The following is an 18,644-nucleotide window of genomic DNA, read 5'->3' on the forward strand; positions in this document are numbered from 1 at the left end:
TGAGGGGGGGGGGGGGCAATTATGAAAACACTTGTTGGCAGTTTATCCCCGCTTATTCAAGATCGTGTGTTTTCTTTTTTAATGAATAGTGTTAACCTTCCCTGCCACGGTCACCCGAGACGCCTTCTGCAGGGCCGAGGTTGTCCTCCTCGGAGTTAACTCCCATCTCTCGTTGCACAGCTGAGCTGGGTGGCGGCAACAATAAAGGCACGAAGCTGCTCGAATGGCTTTCTTAGCTCCTCTGCACATTCGACGTCCACGGGTCCTCCGCTAATCGCTCCTCTCCCCCGGTCGCCGTCACTACACTTGCCACTGTACACACTCCTTCCTCCTCTCAGTCCGTCTCACTCACACATGGACGCACATGCCCACACACGCTGAGCTTGCCGTCACTCTCCCGTCAATGCAGATTTTAGCTATTTGCAGGTCCCCATCCCCCGCGAAGAGCGGAGCGTCCACTGTACTTTCATGGGCAGCATTGTGATCTCGTGGTTAGCATGTCTGTCTGCCTCACATTTCTGAAGTTCTGGGTGGCGTTTGCGTGTTCTTTCTGTGCTCGTGTGACTTTTCTCTCGGTAGTCGGGCTTCCTCCCACATTCCAAAACGTGCATGCTATTGTCATTGAAGACTAAAATTGTCTCTAGCTGTGAATGTGAGTGTGGATGTTTATTTGTCTATACAGTATACGTCCTGTGCGTACACTCAGCACTATTCGAATTCGAAGGTGGACAAGGATTTAGCGCGCCCATTTGACGAGGCAGTGGAAATGAAGAAAATGTCAATGTGTTTCTCCCTTTTTAACTACACAACAAGATCGAGGTGTGGGCACACACACACACACACACACTTTGGATGTCCCTGCACCCGAGCAGGACTTTGTGGAGTTTTTCAAAGCGTGATGCTAGTGGTGAGGTGTTCAATGTTCCTGTGGGCTGCAGCAGATGCAGTCGGTGGCCCACCACCACGGCACTATATCGCTGTCCACACAACGGACACGAACACGTGCACGTTCTGCCGATGCGACCTTTAACCCCTCTTTCCACAGGGTACATCAGCGGCATGGTTCTCGGCAGTGATTTTTCATGATCGTCTCCGCAGCAAGCACCTCTATGCCCTTGAGAAAACGAAGCCTCTCAGTAGCATGCGAGCTTTCGCTGGCTGTTTCCTCCTGTGGAACGTTCTGCGATCGACCGGGGTGCTGTTGTATGTTCCAAGCCCTATTGAAAAGTGTGACGAACAATGTTCCCGTGGACGTCCCAAACTTCATTGTTGTTTATTCTGGCAATACAACCTGAAGTGTTCTGCTGCCCCCATGTGCTTGTTTTACGCACTGGCAAGAGGTTTATTGAGGCACATTGAAAGCAGGCACACTTCTGAATTGTGCATCTCTCGCTTTTGATTTTTTAGCATGAATTTGAAACAAATCCATCTATTTTCAAGAGCGCCGGTCCTCGTTAGGGTGGCGGGTGAGCTGTGGAGCCTGTACCAGCAGACTGGGCGAGTGGGGGGTGGGGTACACCCCGGACTGGTTGCCAGACAATCGCAGGGCAACAACAACCATCCGCAGTCCCACTGATGGAAATCATCTTAAAATGATGACATCTAATTGAATTCAGTTTATATTATAAAACTGCCAGCTCTTGTATTAACCTCAAACCTCAGCTTGCTGTCAATTACAGTTCCCAGATCATTATTGCATATTGCATGTGGTTCCATTTACAGTAGGTGAGCAACTTGGATTCTCCCAGAAATCAATGATCATGTCTCTTGTTTTTGAGATATTTAGGAAAAGGAAAGCATCATCTCAGCATTTCACAAAATGGTCCATGCCGAGATTCGTTTTTGTCGAGTAGACGGATAATCACTGTGTCATCAGCAAATTGTATAATGTACCTGTTCTTGTACAGTACTGTTGTACAAGCTTCTAGTCGTCTAAATAAAGAATGTACAACAAGGGGGACGACACACAGCCCTGAGGAAATGCAGTGATAGACAAACAGCCATTTACTCTTATACTCAGTGCCCTACTTTTTTTAAAAAGTCAATGATCCAAGCTACAAAACGTGCCGATTAAAATATGTAATATAAGTTTATTTGTTAAAATATGTGGCTGAAAAGAGTTAAAAGCAGATGTAAAATCTACCGTAAGACTAAAAGCCTGCATGTGACCCTGGATCTTCTTGCTGAAAAATTCATCCATCCATCCATCCACCTTCTTCCGCTTATCCGAGGTCGGTTCGCGGGGGCAGCAAGCTTAAGCAGGGACGCCCAGGACTTCCCTCTCCCCGGTCACTTCGTCCGACTCTTCCGGGGAGATACCGAGGCGTTCCCAGGGCAGCCGAAAGAGGTATTGTCCAGCCAGCGTCTCCTGGGTCGTCCTGAGGTCTCCTCCCAGTGGGACGTGCCCAGAACATCTCACCGGGGAGGCGTCTGGGGAGCATCCTACAAGGATGCCCCAGCCACCTCTCGATGCGGAGGAACAGCGGCTTGACTCGACCGGTAAATCGAGAGCTTCGCCTTTCGGCTCAGCTCCTTCTTCACCACAACGGACCGTCATTGCAGACGATCTGCCTGTCGATCTCCCGTTCCATTCTTCCCTCACTCTTTAGCACGATCCCAAGATACTTGAACTCCTCCACTTGGGGCAGGATCTCATCCCCGACCCGACTGAGGACCATGGTCTCAGATTTGGAGGTGCTGATTTTCATCCCAACCGCTTCACACTCGGCTGCGAACCGCTCCAGTGATAGTTGGAGATAAGCCAACAGAACCACAACATCTGCAAAAAGCAGAGATGCAATACTGAGGCCCCCGAACCGGACCCCCTCTATGCCTCGGCTCCGCCTAGAAATTCTGTCCATAAAAGTTATGAACTGAATCGGTGACAAAGGGCAGCCTTGGCGGAGTCCAACCCTCACCGGAAACGAGCCCGACTTACTACTGCCGACAATGCAGACCAAAGTCTGACACCGGTCGTACAGGGACCGAACAGCCCGTATCAGGGGGTTCGGGAGGAGGAGGCAAACCTCCGTTAGCAACTACCCCCGAGCCAAAAAGTCATGTAAAATCTCAAGCTTCTTTGCATTAAGACGTTGGCCAACCATTGGTGCATTTTCACGGGTTTCAAAACGGGTCAAAACTTTAATATTTGTCTCGGGAAAATTATGTGGAAATCAATAAATTGTTGCAATTTCACAGACAGACAGACACAGACGAATACAAACACACACGAAGACAAACACAGACACAGACGCACCTCCCAGTGGACCAAAAGGCTTGTATCTGTCGCCTCCAAGTGGCATTGTGAAAGAATGCAGCTGTGAGAAGAAGCCACCTACCTCAGCGCCGAGCTTGCCTTTTCGGTCCCGGAGGCTCCGGCGTCCACTTGTTAACACAGTCGACGGAACGACGGAGAGAGACAGAGAGCGAGCGACCGAGCGAGAGGGGAAGGACGCAGAATGGCGGCCGTGCCGTGCTCCAAATGCACGGCAGAAAGAAAGGGCTTTCGGCGGGAACTTGACTCTTGGCGATACAAGCTGATACACTGCGTCGGTATGATTCGGGGCTCGTTTGCTTGCTTTCTTTTAAAATAAAATAAAAAAGCATCACATAAAAAATCAATGAACACACTCCACGGAGCGTTAGTCCGACATGAAGAGGTTTGCTCCACCCGGCTATGTTACTCGGTAGCTAGTACCTAGCTAGCTAGCTGGCTAGCAAGCTAGGTCCAACTCCAGCCCAAAGTGACAGGTTAGGATTAACCAGGTGGTTAGTTGACACATTCTCTTTGTGCCCCCTCAACAACATCTTGAACACGGCTTCTTTTCGACCTGTTAAAATATTTGAGAGGACGCTATACAGACGACAGCTTTAATGTGTGGCGACAAATGTGCCATTAGCTCTATGTACTAATTGCGGCGTTGTGCACATAAACAATCAAATGGCGAACACTGCTAATTATTAAGGCAGTTTGGGGGAGGGGATTACGGCTGAGATGAAACAGCAAAAGATATCATCGGTGCACGTGAAGACAACGCCAGTTGTTGTCCGTGGCTTGTAGCGTTTTGAAAAAGTTGTTCGGGGGAAAAAAAATCGGAAGCTGGCAACGATGCATCGCCTGTTAGCGGTTTGGTACTTTTAATGTTTAAGGACAATAAGTATATTCAATTTTTAACAGGGTCGTTTCACAAACGGGAAAATGTAATTGATTAAGACTTGGTTAAATTGTTTAAGTGAAAACTAGCAGTGGTGTTGCACCGGATTGTTCGTCAGTTATACGAGGCCTTGAAGTGTGTGTTTTTATCTTGCAGGATTTGAAAGCATCCTGGAGGGAATATATGGTTGTATGCTGACAAGAGACCTTAACTTATTTGATGGTGGGTTCTTTGTTTGACTTGAAAATGATTTCTGTCACAAACAAACTGTTGTAATTCTTTTAAAACTGTGTACAAGTTTGGTCGAGACACTCTTATGTCGCAATCTGTCAAAGAAAAATAACACTTGTGGAGTCAACCCTATAGGAGAGTTCGCCGTGTCGTCACCAAATGGTCACGCGATGTGTTGGTTGGCAAAAAGTCTTCAATTAACCACGGACCAGGAGTCATCAGGGTATTTACACTTTGATTTCGGTCCCATATGTCTGCAAGTATACTGATGAGGCAAAACCTTGGTGCCACTGTTGCACAGAAACATTGCTGCACTATCTTTGCTTGGCATCAGCTGGCACAAACTTGCACACTGCGATTAAAAAGACACAAATACTTGGTGATAATGCGCCTTCCTCAACCACCGTTATAGGAAGCATTCGGGGTTTCTGCCAACCAATTTCATGCGCATTGCACACAATTGTGTCATACTCCTAGTTGTCTGTTGCGAACGCTCACATTAGTGTCTTGAGAGAGCTGTCATCCATCAGGTGTGCCACTGGAAAGTATCCAATTTTACTTAATTGGACAAGTAATGTCTTGGTTCATCTATCGATCCCAGCGATGTACTGTATAGTGGTAGGCAGAACAATTTAATTTTCTTACACTCGATGACAGAAGGTACATAATTATCTAAAATTAGTGGTTCAATTGAGCCACGATCATCATTTCAGTTTTTGTGATTTTCTATAATGTAAATATTTGCCGTGGCTCAATAAAGGTTGGGAAACTCTGCGGAGATGGTTAGATGAAGCCCTCTGTCTTTTTGGGTTGTTGTTCCTTTCAGACTGTGAACCCAAAGAGGTGGCTGACTGGTCTCCGGAGGCAAACTGCTCCCACTGCTCATTCTGCAGCCTTCCTCTGGATAAACTCGGTGTAAGAAACGGATGGGAGTCTTGTTTGGAACTATTGTGCTCTCATACAACATTTTCCACTATTTATTTTTATTTTATTTTATTTCTGGACAGGATCTTGCACCTGCAACCACCTCACCCCTCCCCTCACCCTCGGTTTTCTCTCTATGTCAAGTTCCAACCATCTCTGAGAGCAGCCAGACAGCTCACAAGTTCCTTCAAGCTGTGTTCCACAAGAAAGGTGAGTCCTACGTTCTCATTCAATTATTAGAAATAAACTAGCCAAATTTTAGTTTATATATAGTGTGTGCCTTTGGACTTTTGGTGTATTGTTTGGCCCTACCAAGGTTAGATCAGACAAAATGGTGCTGACATAGGATTACATGTAAAAGTAAAACAACAACAAAAAACTAAAGATCATTTTTTTTTTTACCCTTAAAAAAAATAATATTTTGTTGTGTCCCAGAGTCAGACTGTGCAAAATGTATGAACTGTTCAAGCAACATTTTAACAATAACTGTCAGTGTGTGAATTTTAAATTACATTTCCTGTTTGTTGGTCATCATCCTCACACACTTGCTCTTTGCGTGGCATCATAAAAACATGCCCAAAAAGCAAAACATTTGTGGAGTTAACGTAGATGATCACAGAGCTTAAGTTTCACAATAGTTACAGAAGTCTCACACTACGGCAGTTTGACCTTTGACAGTTCTGTGCAACTGTGGAAACATGAATGTACGGCTTTACATTCCCTTTGTCAGACGCGTCTCTACGCTGTGATGCCAACATTCCTCGGATTGCCCAGGAGCTGATGAAGAAGATGATACACCAGTTCGCCATGGAGTATGCGTCCAAGTGCCTACTCCACACCACTTCGATGGATATTACAATAAGAACATCTTCGCCTTTTTCTTCTGAAACATCAGATGTCCCCTTGGACCTAACCGTAAGCCGAACTCCGGAGGAGACGGAAAGGGAATCTGATACAGGTTAGCGGCGATCTTTACAAATTAAACTTGAGATGTGATTCTGGGTGTCACTTTTATAGATTTTGAATTCTTTGGCTTTTTAAATCAACTCTATGAAACCACTCTGCTGTGTATAATATATGTAATCCCATCCCAATTGAACTTGAATCTTCCTGCAGCAGATGGTGTGCTTGACCTCTCCAAAAAGAGCGGCGTCAGCTCAACGGCTTCATCAACATTGTCATCGAATGTCAAAGCCTCAGGGTAAGAAGTTTATTACAGATCAGACTACTTATTTCTGCTTAACTGGTGGTATTGGGGAGCCTTGTGGTGAAAGACCAGCAGAGGCTCTGCTATTACATTACAGTTACTATGAAAATACACATGTATTTTGTTGATTCATACCATGTCCAAAACTAAGTGAGAGAATCCCAATTTCCTCATGTTCATTATGGTTGTGCAGCTAACGGTGTTTAGGATGAGTGGATTGTTGCTCATTTCATTTTTGGATTTTGATTGAGTGGGGTTGACTCTTCTATCTCTTGAGCAGTAACGTCACAGGATTGGCACCGTATTTTAACAAATGTCGAAAGCTCAGCATTGCACGCTGACAAGAATTGAATTGCAATATCCCATCATGAATTCATTTTCTTTTCGACCGATCCAGTTATGAATACAGTTACTCCACTTAACATGTACATCAGACTGTCACTGAAGGATAATAAAAAAACTACAGCGGTTGTTTGTGAGTAACGCCAGCCATTCACAGACAGTCCAACCTGGACGTGAAAAGGCTTTATCGCCCCAACACATTGAATGAGTGTGTGTAAGAGATGCACAACTGTGTGTGAGGGTCCAGACAGAGGCTGAATGCAGGCATGCAATAACGGGCAGTGATGTTACCAACAAGGCATAAAGGAGTGGACCCCTCTACACCCCCTTCTCCCCTATGCCCAAATCACACCCTCTCCATCACCTCCATCCTGACCTTGCTGTTTGGTCCTCCCATCCCTAGGAGGCAGCTCAGGCAGAAGGAGTACATTGAGAGGAGTTTGGAGCTGTCTGAGGGGCTGCTGTCCAAGGCCTTGAAGGATATTCACTCAGGAAGGCTGCAAGAGCAGCGAGCTGCATTGCTTTATGGAATTCCCCTTCATACCCTGAGGCACGGCCTGGAAGACTGGTCAGGAGGAAGGTTGGGGATGCCGCATCAAGCGTCACAAAGCAACAGAGATTTCAGGGAGGAGATGACGTCATCGACGCTGGGCGGGGAAGCCCGGCTCGTTCTGCAGAAAGTGGCGGCGTGGGCCGAGCGGGCGGAAGTAGGAGGACATGCAGAGGAGAGCGGAGAGCTCGGTTTCCCGCCCTCCTCCCTTCCCTTTTATCAGCCAAGCGATTCACAAAAGACCCTTCCCCACTCTTCTCCCCAGCTCAGGGATGCTCCCCAGCCCCCGCCAAGCCCCACTCTCAGTCTTGAGGCCCCCACGCCCCTCCGTATTCCTCAGGTCCGTTCCATGTCCAATCATAGCAGGTTAGCCCCAGCAGAGATTCACAGAACCGCCGAAAACCGCCGTACCTCACCGACAGAAGGGCCTGCCAATTTAATGACAGCTACTGCCAGACCTTCGCCTTTCTTCAAACTCAGATCACCTTTCCTGGCACGTGGCTGTGCAGGAAGTGCCAACCAGTCACCTCTTCGCCTGGTACAACGCAGCTCCTCATTGGATGATTCAGAGGAGGGAGCAGACCACCGTGACAAAGACAAGCCGCCGAGAAAGAAACGTGGAAGATACCGCCAGTATGACCACGAACTGATGGAGGAAGCCATCGCTATGGTGATGGGCGGCCAGATGAGCGTATCGAAGGCCCAAGGAGTTTACGGGGTACCCCATAGCACACTGGAATACAAAGTCAAAGAGCGCACTGGAACGCTGAAAAATCCTCCCAAGAAGAAATCTGCCAGCTTTTGCTCGCCCAGTTCCAATTTGTCTGGTTGTGGAACCGTTACAGGTTCCACTAACTCAGGGCCTCTTGCCTCACCTGCTGCTGCAAACATGTTCTAGACAAAGCAAAACCTCCAGAACTCAACTCTTGAACCCACCACCTCTTACAAGATGGTTTTCGTGGAATCTTGTTAAAACACAACACATGCCTTTACAATGATATGGTTATATTATTCAGGTTAAACTGTGAGTCGCTATTTGATAGTCATACGCTCTGCTGTGTTTCTCTGATTTGGTCCGGGACTTCAATTGAATCACCAAGAGGCAGGGGCAGGTCTACAGGGACTGGTGTTTTCAATATAGTCCATTGGTTTGTATTATTCTTTGGTAATGTCTTAAGCCATTTCTTAAAAAGCTATTTATGATGTAATAAATGATTGGCTTTAGATCTGAAACATATTTTGAATCTGTGTAACTCCAATGTTTTGTATTACTCGGAACTCTTTTACAATCACCTGAAATGCTGATCTTCTAGGTCTTCTTTGGTTATGGTACTCGGGTCCTAAAACCACCAAGCAACAAAATATGACCTTAGATTTCCCAGGATGAAATGATTGAAACACAGTGAAAAAGTAAAGATGACTCCAGTGTTAGTGAGCTGTTAGGAAAATAGTTTCTTCAGGTTTGACTTAATTCTTAAAACTCCTTTTTCATGAAGCAAAGATGATTGTCATTTGCAGCTTTCTATCTCTCTGGGTATCTGACCAAGGCCATTGAAGTGACTTAGAGCCATCATAACAATAAACTCTCATTGTAATTATTGTTATATACCTCTGCAAACAGGAAGATTGTCTATTGTTAACTACAGTGATAACTATTTTAATGTGAATTTTTGTTGAATAGTATATGGAGAAAAAAAAAAAAAAAGCCATCTGTTGTCCTTAGTTTTGATTTCCCCCATTTGTAGCGGGAATGCATCTGTGTAGCATGTTTTCAAATGTGCACTCCAACTTGGGTACTATGTTATTGTGTATGTATTGTTAAAGATGTTTTATGACCTCAGATATTTACTAATGTTGCTACTTTATCTGCATTACTGTACAACCTCATAGATGACTGCTGCTTGAAATGTCTATTTTACGGGACATGTTTGTTCCATAAAATGGTGGCGTTTATTTCAACAAAGGTGATTTGGAGATGGCATGCAAAGACAAAATGACTGTACGTGTATTGTGTATAAATCAATAGTCTTAACAGTTGATTGTGGTGGTTGATGGCTGGCAGTGTGACAGTGGCTTGGCTCAATGCAAAGGGCCCACAGGCTTCTGTCTTGGAAATGGCTTCACTGAAATGGTTGTTGTTGTGTCTGTCCTTGAGATGGACTGATCTCCAACAACCATTCCAACAGCGCTAATACCAAAGCAGCAGTTCAGGGTTACCAACAACAAGCGGTTTCTAAATGACTATTTGCTGCGATGTCAGCCTGCACGTGTCTCGATCTAACCTCATAGCCACATATACCTGTACATACCTCGGAACTTCATTTGCCTGGAGCCCAGTGTCACACTCCCTCCAAAATCTGTGTCATGCGGTATAAACTCGCTCTTTCGTGAGTTTTGTGTCTCATTGACATGAACTAATATTTGTTGGTTTTATTGGGCATTGTGGCATTTACAGATCTGCCTTAGTTTTGTGACAAGGTTTACATTCTTGTTAATCTCTCAATGTGCTTAAAATTTGAAGTTATTAAGCATGATGAAATACTCTGGTACCGAATGTGTCCATTCTTGAATTTTGATGTTTCTTCAACATCAGTGGCTGTGGCTGCACAGTGCTGCAACAAGATGTCTCTTTTTTTTAGATTTACTTAGCTCTTTTTGTAAACAAGCCTAAACACCTTGAGAAACAGAAAGCTGATTGATTGATTGATTGATTGATTTCAGTATATTTTAGGTCACCAGTTTAATTATTTCCCACTTCCTTGCTGGTAAATATTTTAATCCTATCAGAATTCTGCTGTTAATGCATAAGTGTTATTGCACTAAGAGTTATTCAAATTGTGTCTTTGGAAACCTATATTATGTGGTACAAATTAATTTATTGTGCTTCAAAGCTGAGTTTTACTGGTTTGCCTGTTGTACTTGTTGACTTGTAATTGAGCACTTAAATGCTATGTATAATGTGTAATGTGAAAATTGCATGAATGCTTTGAAATTTTAACCCACTATATTTAATTTAATCCTAAAACGACACCCATGAATGTTGTGATTATTTCATGATTAGTTTAAAAAATATATAATAATAATCAAAAGGAATACTAGAATCAAACCTTTTGGTTGAAATAGACCATGTGAATCCACTATGCCCCATGGTTTTTGTGGTGACACATTTATTTATTTATTTGTTAGTCCCAACACTTAGAGAAGTTCTTGATTTAAACACAACCTAAGATTTTGGAAATGGCATCACATTTCAAACATGTTGTTTATTGTTAAAACTGTCATGACCTGATTTAATTGTTGACTTTCGTTGATCTGTAAAGATTGTTTGTGAAAGTGTTGTTCACAGAGAAAAGAGGTTTGAGCGTTTCTACAATCATTCCTGCTGCGACTCAATAAAACAGCTCTCAACAAATTGCCAAGTTGTCACAATCTTACCTTTTCAATTTGAGAGCGGGTCTGGGTTTGTGATATATTTGTGTGCCATTTACACCTGTGTGCAACTAATTGTTCGGTGGTTCGACAAAGGATCAACTTGTTCGTCAACTTAAGAACAGTTAAGTGGGAAAATGCTGTTATGATTTTACAAAACGATCATCCATTTCTGTTTGACACTTTTTCAAAATAGCTTAGTGAAAAGTAAATGAAAAGCTGATAGAGAAAATCTGTTGCATGTTATTCAGGTTTCAGATCTGTTCCTGGTGGATGAAAATAATAATAAAAAAAGATGTACAGTAAATGTCAAATACAAACCCTATAGTCAGTAAGTATAGTCAGACTTTCTACGTACTCTCTGTACTAATACTTTTGCTAATCAAAACTTTACTCAGCCAAGAAAACAAGACTATTAACTCAGTTCTTTGTATTTTGCCTCTAGCTGCCCACCTCCTTCAGATAAAGAAGAATTGGGAAATATAGAAAAGGGGACACATCACCAGCAATCTGCGCTGGATGTTGTCCTTAGCTCTCTCTGCCCAGCACATCGTTCCTTACTCTACCAGATGCTAAAGTTGGCACACAAGGAAAAATTGCTCTCCTCCCCTGCCCACAAACCTGTTTTTCCAACAGAAGCTCACTGCTGTCATTGTGGATTGTATGCAGATGATAATGTTATCCTTCATAAGTGTAGCGCTCGTAACAGCAGTTCATTATACCCTTCGTCTGATTGTGGTCATCAAGGCTGCGGAAGCACAACGTGCCATCCCAGAGACTTGCCTCTAAAAGGTTGTAAAGGTGTAGCTCCCTTGGACCTTAACAACCACTGTATGCAAAGTTGTAGGATGGACACTTACACTCTGATTTGCCCCAAGAGGCTCCACTGTACGTCTAGTCAAGGTCTGCCTGCAGATCAAATCAAGAACATAATGTGTTCCTTTGGTCCTTGCACATCAATCTGCTGTAAGCAACATCCGCACCCTTATTTATGTGTTACAAATCACACCTGTGTGACCCAGCTTAAGAACGCAACAGGAGATTGTGAGCCTCCTCCTCCTGTCCTGAAAAGAGAACAGAGCCCTTCTCCTCCACCGCTTTCGCCAATCCTCTCAGATATTCATAAATTAACTGATGAAATGCCACCTTCCCTGCTTCACCATAAGCAAGAGGAAGAAGCTGCCCGCATGGTTAAAGATCTTCCAAGTATGCACCAGGAGGTAATTGTAGATGCAGCAAAAAGAGAGGCACTTGAGTCTTGGACTCCAAGAAGTAGTCTAGCTGAGAAGAACCAAAGTGGGACTTTACTGCAAGATGTTGTGAACCGCTTTAGTGAGAAACTTGATACCATCAGACCTTCAGAGAAAGATCCAGCTCTGGCCTCTTCGGCCGTTGTTTCTGAACAGGAGCAGCTACAGTCCTTAACCAGCCAAAACCTGCAATTTCCTGCTGATGCCCATCTGACTGAAATTATCACCACTGTGCTTCATACACGCAGTCCCAGTGACTATAACCTCAGTGAGCTGTTTAATCGACATGATAGCAAAGAGTCCAGGTTGCCTAATACACGCTTCCGTCGTCGCCAGGAAGTGCTTGCTGCAATGGCGAGAAAGGCTGATGGTGCTACAACCCGAAGGCAAAGTTTGAAAATTAAACGAGAGCTTGCAATGTTTGATGCGTCATACAATAGAAGAAAGTCATCACATGCAAAGAGATCACAATTAAACGATGCTAATGGTGCTGTAAATACATCTAGCACTTTGTTTGACTTAAACATAATGCCAGAAGAGGAAAGAGAAACTGAGTTGAATACGGACTATCAAAGCGTTAACGGGGTACCACTCAGTATCACTCCCGCAAGTAACAGAAATGATGAAACGGGGGGGGGGGAGGAAAGGGAAAAAGACCTGAGCCAAGCAATGTCCCATGATTTGCAAAGCAAATTTTGTAACCATTGTTCTCAAGATACAAATGAACTGCCACAGGTGAAGACTCAGTGTGACAGACGTTGCCAAAAGGACAAGGTTAGTGCAAATTGTGATGCCATGATTCTTGAATATGCCCCGTCAGGTCAACGCTGTGGCACTCCTGAGTGTGATTATGGGTCAGTTGAAAATCAAAGACAAACTATCATTACAGACTGTCATCCAGGTCAAGAAAACCAGAGCATTGAGTCAAGGAGGTCACGGAGAAACATTGTCCCTCCACAAAGATTCTCCTCTTACGTCACAGAAACCAGGAAGATGTTCTTTGCAGCTTGTTTCTCTGAAAGTATATTTAACCAGAGAACTCCTAATACAAATGCCGTCACGTCTACCACCTCAGATGCCTTATTTCAAAATGTAGATGTTGAGAATGCTCAGTTTGAATCAAAAACCAATTCGTCTGATCTCCCAGACACCTTTGCATTAACCAGTAGAGAAGGACACAGTTCATTTCATACAGAATCAAAAGAGCAAAACCAGGATGTGCAACAAACTCTAGCAGTCAAAGAGACTGTGTGCACTTTCAAACCTTCGGAAGAAACACGGCCATATCCAAAAAGACCATCATTCTTGAACACTGCGTCAAGAAGGCTCCAATACCCAAATGTCAGGGTTATGACCAGGTCTGCTACCTGTGCTAAGAATACTTGTACCTCTCTATTCCAGTACACAAGCCCAATTAAGTTAATGTTTGTATCACCATTAAAAGAAGGTGTCATATATAGTCTTAAATCAGCAAGGTCTGGCTCAAATGCACAAGCAGAGGAACTTTTTGACCCATGCAAAGAGTCCTCATGGGGAGGGACACCTGAGAAGAAGCGAATCCAGATCACTGAATGTGCCGTGCCACTTATCAGGCCTAATTGCAAATCCACTACCTCATTTGATAAATCTTCACGGTACATAAAGTCTTCTCCTTCACATAGACTAAAGTCTGGTTCTTCACCAACCAAGCCACCTTTAACACCAAAGTCTGGTTCTTCACCTGCCACGGTTTTCTCATCACTTACGTCAGGTTCTTCATCAGCTGAGTCAGCTCCTGCTCCATTTAAGTCGGGTTCTTCACCAGCTAAGTCCCCTTCCTCATCACCCAAGTCATCTCGAAAATCCACTTCTTCGCCCAAGTCTTCATCCCCCAAAATAGCCTCTAAGAGATCAGGTGAAGTTACTCCACCTAAGAATCCATTCGGAACGGAGAATCAAAGATCACCTGGGGACTTGGAGTCATTCCATGAAATCACTCCCCTGAAAAGACGCCCAGGCCGGCCAAAGAAGCTGGGGCCACATCTGGAGCAAAAAGTGAAGAGACCAATTGGTCGACCACGTAAACAGAAGCCTGAGCATGCAGCAACAGGGACAAGCATGGCAAATGTACCAACAGACATGGAGGAGAAAGTCAACAAGAACCTCAAAATAACTGTAGTCTACGGCCGTTCAAGAAGAAACAAACGAATGGTATCGGAGAGCTTTGATCAGCTCCAAACAGAGTTTAGAGATGCCTGTCGAGCAGTAGGTCTTAAAAACGACCTGAATGTAACACAAAACCATAAAATCAATTTAGGTCATCCCAAAATGGATTCACCAGAATTCCCTGAGGGTTTACATTATGCCAACCCTATAAAAGAGGCCGCACTCCACCCTAGCAGTAAGATCAAATGCCAGAAAAGCGAGAATGTGTTACCCTCAAGGAAACCAGGTAGACCAGCAAAAGTTAAAATCTCTGGAATCTCAGTCACTGTGACCACAGTGTCACCAAAGCAACGTAAAATTTTGATTGAGAAGGACTCTCCCAAAAGAAAAATGAACAAGAAAGCACTCCTGCCACAATTTCAACATGCCAAAGAGCCCAGAACAGTTAGTTGTCCCTCTGTTTGTGAAAACCTGCAACCAGAGGAACAAAAAGAATCCCAGAGTAAAAACAGTAAAGTGCAAAATCAGCCTTTAGCTGTACGTCATTCAAAGAGAGTGAGTAAGCCCTCAGTGTATTTTTTGCATGCCGTTGCCACCTCCAGAACTCCAACATACAGTCACAGTAATGCGCTCTTACGACGCTCCAAACAACTTCTGCTGAACAAGGCCTGCAATCAAAGAAAACAAGAAAAACAGAACAGGATAGAACATTCGGTCTTGAAAAGGCACTGTTGTGAACAGGAGAGCGAGAACATCTCTCAGGATCTCACTCGAATAGCAGGTATTTCTTTAGACTCAAGATTTGCTCCAAAAGAGACACTCTGTTGGTGGGCAGCATCGGCTGAAGAAAAGACCTTGAACCAAGAGTTTGCCAGACGCATTCAGCTCATCTCTGACACCTGGGTCTCGGACACTGTGGAGAACCGGAGGGTAGACCTCCAATTCCAAGTAAACACTGGAAGTAGTTCATCGTTCACCAAGTCCAAACATTCTTCAGTAATTCAAACATTGTTCAGCTGCCCCCCTACTAAACCCAGATCCTGTAGCATGCAGCAACTCAGCTCCTGGTTTATGGAGACAACAGAGACACAGTCACTGGCTATTGTCAAGAAGACAAGCTCTCGCAATCATTATGAAGTTATGCACTTCCCTCGCTCTGTCAACAAACAAGGTGGCAAGTGCCAAAGTCCTCAGGCAGAACGACTTCGCAGACATCTCAAGAAGTTTGCCAAAACTTTGCCAAAGAGCCCCCTCCAACATGAAAAAGCCCAAAAAAGGTTGATGGTAATTAAGGAAGCTCCATCAATCCAAAACATTAGGCAACAACTCCTCGTTCACAAGAATGTAAGGGGTAGCCTCCACCAAGGAACTACATGGAGGCGCCCCTTAAGCAAATACAAGGCCACACTACTCCGGGTGAGGAGACTCTTCCAAACCCTAAAAGAAAGGAAGTGGGCAAATGTAAGAAACACCCAAGTAACCGCATGTAGGCCAGAAATGTTAATTGGACTTAAACCAAAACGGAAAGCTTTGAAACTGTTTAAAGAGGAGTTGTCTGAAGGTTCGAAGATTAGTTCTTTAGCCCAATCCGAGGAGCCTGTGGGTACACCAAAAGAGCAAAACATCTGCTCCAAAGCCTGGAGTCCTGAGACCATTAAGGAATGCCGGGTATTTTTGAAAAAGATTAACTCCCCAGACAACAAATCAGCCCAAGAGTGGGACTCCTGTACCGTGACACTGGATGATAAGTCAGCCTCTGCATTTGTGTTTGCTGGAAAGAAGAGGCAACTGGTTGGAGTTGTTCAAGCTGTGAAAAGAAAACGGTGCACAAATGGCATGGCTGCGTCTACAAAACCGACCGATTCGGCACGTAAATCACTCCAGAAGCTGGATGAAATGCCTTTGGGGAGGCAGAAGGGCAAATGTCCTGGCCTTGTGTCTGCTGAACCACCACCTGCAAAAAAGCTACGACAATCGCGGATGAAGGGCTTAAGTGGACCAAGGTGGTGTGACTTTGTGCTGGGTAACTGCCTTCCTTCCTTTTACTGAATCTCACTTAACAGAACTGTAATTGTAAGCCAAACAAAGTCATTTGGAATTGTCTTTCTTCTCTGGCAGGAAGCTAGATGACGCAGAAGGCCTCCATCCTTCGTGGGAAATGGACTGTGGTGTTTTGTGGTGCCTTTGGACACTGAGCTGACCGTGTGGACTGATCATTACACTACGGTTCAGTCTTGCCCTCAGCAATTATGTAGCAGTCTAACTTAAGAAAATATTGATGTTGCACTATTTTTATATGTAGAGATTAGACTTTTTGGAAATACCCTTCCTTCATAAAGCAAGCCTTGTCTGAAGAGCCGTGTTTGTAAGACAAAGGTCGATTGCATAAACACAGTACTCTGCCCTCGACATACCTCTTCCCCCTCAGACTCTGCAAACAAACTTGAAATAGTTTTAAAAAAAAATGCCTCCGACACAATAAATAGAAATGTTAATGTAGCACTGCTTAGATGCGCACACATGCTTATTGTATTTTTTTCTTAAATCATTTAAATTGAGCTCAATTGAAATGGAAAAAAACTTTCCTACTGTCCAAAGTTTTATGTTTGCTGATGGCAGGTCACAACTTGGAACTGAGGAATTGTTGTGTGAATGAAGGTCAAACACAATTAGTAGGTTTCGTCATCAAACCACAATTGGCAAAAAAGAAAAATACTTGACGGAATTGGCGGAATGCAGTTTTTTTTTTTTTTGCGTATAGACTTTTTTTCTTTTAAGTGTTGTCGTTTTCACCCAAAGCATTTACTGTTACAAATGGAACACCGCCAGCATCAGATGTACTTGTTGCACTATTTGAGATTTAGAATCCCACAAAAATTCCTCCCCCATATTTTGCACATCCTATGTTCCACTACCAACACCTACTGTACAACGAGAGAATCAAATGTGGTGCAATACAAACCCAGATGGTTTCTATCAGTATTTAGTCATTATTTTGTAAGTGAGAGATGGATGTACACAATGACCCGGGATGTCACTTTAAGTCTCCATGTAGCCCTACAAGTTGACTAGACTCTCGATGGGCATTGGAACAAGATTTCCTAGGCTGACTCAAATTATTTTAAAGGAATGGAAGAAGTGCTGTCTGAATGTTCTAATCTTTTTTTCCCCAATGCCAGTGTTGAGTAGAATAATGCTGCCTGGCAGTTGTCCGTGTTGTAGACTAAGTCTATGTCCGAAATCACTATGTAGTGGTTACGCCATTTTGTAATGGTATCTGAATGCTTAGTGATCAAATTCAATGCCCTGTATAGTGCACTCAAAATTTCCCACAAAGCATAGCAAAAAGTAGTGACCAACAGCTGGTCACTCACAGAGTCGTGATATGCCGTAATGCATTGAGTCTTCAGAGAAGAAAATAATGGCGGGGCGACATGCGTCGCAGATGGGAGTGAATTTTTTGTACGAATTTAACTTTCCAACAAAGGAAAAAAACAAAACATGACAAGTATTCAGTTACAAAATCCTCTCATTTTGGCTATTTCGACCTTCATAGAGTGACTCTCTCACATGGACTTAGTAATAAACTGTACATTTAAAAAAAAAAAAAAAAGTTTTTTTGGCTCTGACAGCTACTTCTGTGACAGTTTTATATCTGCTTTTTCCAGATTTGGCTAAGACCGCCCGCCCCCTTTCCTCAGTGTAGAAGAGCCATTTGAGCACGAGTTTGTCATTTCGACAGCGCAGAGGTAGGCGGAGATCTTCGCTAGTGACGTAGATAAGCTGGAGAAATTCCACTGAGCTGATGACAGGCTTCTCGGCAGAAAAACGTCTGGAACTCAGGAATGCTATGTAGGGAGTAGTGAGTGAGTGAACGCTTTCAGACAGCATAAATCAACCAGCGCACTCCATTTTGAACTTGAGTTTCACATTCTTTTTTATTTTAGATCAGTATGCCCATCCCTAGTCAAACTAAAGCAGAAAAATATACACATTATAGCATTAAATGTTTTGTGTTCAATGAATGTTCTAGCATTATATCCGGTTTAAATGCAGTTGAGAGATCTGTTGCTCTTAAGTTCTTGTTTATTTTGCCTTATATTTGTTTCTCCAAGATGTATGAATGATAAATTGACACTAATCTTGGATGAAGCTCAAGTTTGTCCCTGCCCTCCTATCTCGTGAGTGTTTTTTTTTTTTTTTAACTTTCTCTGTGTAAAAACATCATGTGTCTGGCTACCCATATATTTATGTCACTGCGGTCACATTTTAGGGGGCGTGATCCATTTTTGAGTAAAAATAACCCACTCAAAAGACTTGGTGCTAAACTTATGTTGTATATTTTCTTGTGGTTTTATACTGTCCTTTACAGATGCAATAGATGGCTGTGTTTGGAGAAATAAAGATGTTTT

At 43.7% G+C, this 18,644-nt stretch overlaps 1 protein-coding gene across 3 annotated transcripts; it reads left to right on the top strand.

Annotated features, from left to right (window-relative positions):
* Nucleotides 1-3,327: 3,327 nt before the first annotated feature.
* lcorl (ligand dependent nuclear receptor corepressor-like) lies at nucleotides 3,328-16,440 on the top strand. 3 transcript variants are annotated; one of them, XM_061679218.1, is made up of 8 exons: nucleotides 3,328-3,552; nucleotides 4,311-4,376; nucleotides 5,212-5,300; nucleotides 5,393-5,519; nucleotides 6,040-6,267; nucleotides 6,426-6,510; nucleotides 11,283-16,255; nucleotides 16,351-16,440. In XM_061679218.1, the coding sequence occupies exons 1-8, from the start codon at nucleotides 3,459-3,461 to the stop codon at nucleotides 16,356-16,358; spliced, it is 5,670 nt and encodes a 1,889-aa protein (XP_061535202.1). In that variant the 5' UTR covers nucleotides 3,328-3,458; the 3' UTR covers nucleotides 16,359-16,440. The 3 variants fall into 3 exon arrangements, with proteins under 3 accessions (XP_061535202.1, XP_061535203.1, XP_061535204.1); XM_061679219.1 differs by having other exon boundaries at nucleotides 6,429-6,510; XM_061679220.1 differs by lacking the exons at nucleotides 11,283-16,255; nucleotides 16,351-16,440 and adding an exon at nucleotides 7,262-9,123.
* The last annotated feature ends 2,204 nt before the right edge of the window (nucleotides 16,441-18,644 follow it).

This window comes from Phycodurus eques, chromosome 6 (assembly GCF_024500275.1).
Source record: "Phycodurus eques isolate BA_2022a chromosome 6, UOR_Pequ_1.1, whole genome shotgun sequence".
Lineage (NCBI taxonomy): Eukaryota > Metazoa > Chordata > Actinopteri > Syngnathiformes > Syngnathidae > Phycodurus > Phycodurus eques.

Coding starts and splice junctions, on each gene's coding strand:
- lcorl (XM_061679218.1), top strand. CDS start 3,459: ATGGCGGCCGTGCCGTGCTCCAAATGCACGGCAGAAAGAAAGGGCTTT. Junction 5,520..6,039: donor AGCTGTGTTCCACAAGAAAG/GTGAGTCCTACG, acceptor TCCCTTTGTCAG/ACGCGTCTCTACGCTGTGAT. Junction 6,511..11,282: donor TCGAATGTCAAAGCCTCAGG/GTAAGAAGTTTA, acceptor TTTTGCCTCTAG/CTGCCCACCTCCTTCAGATA.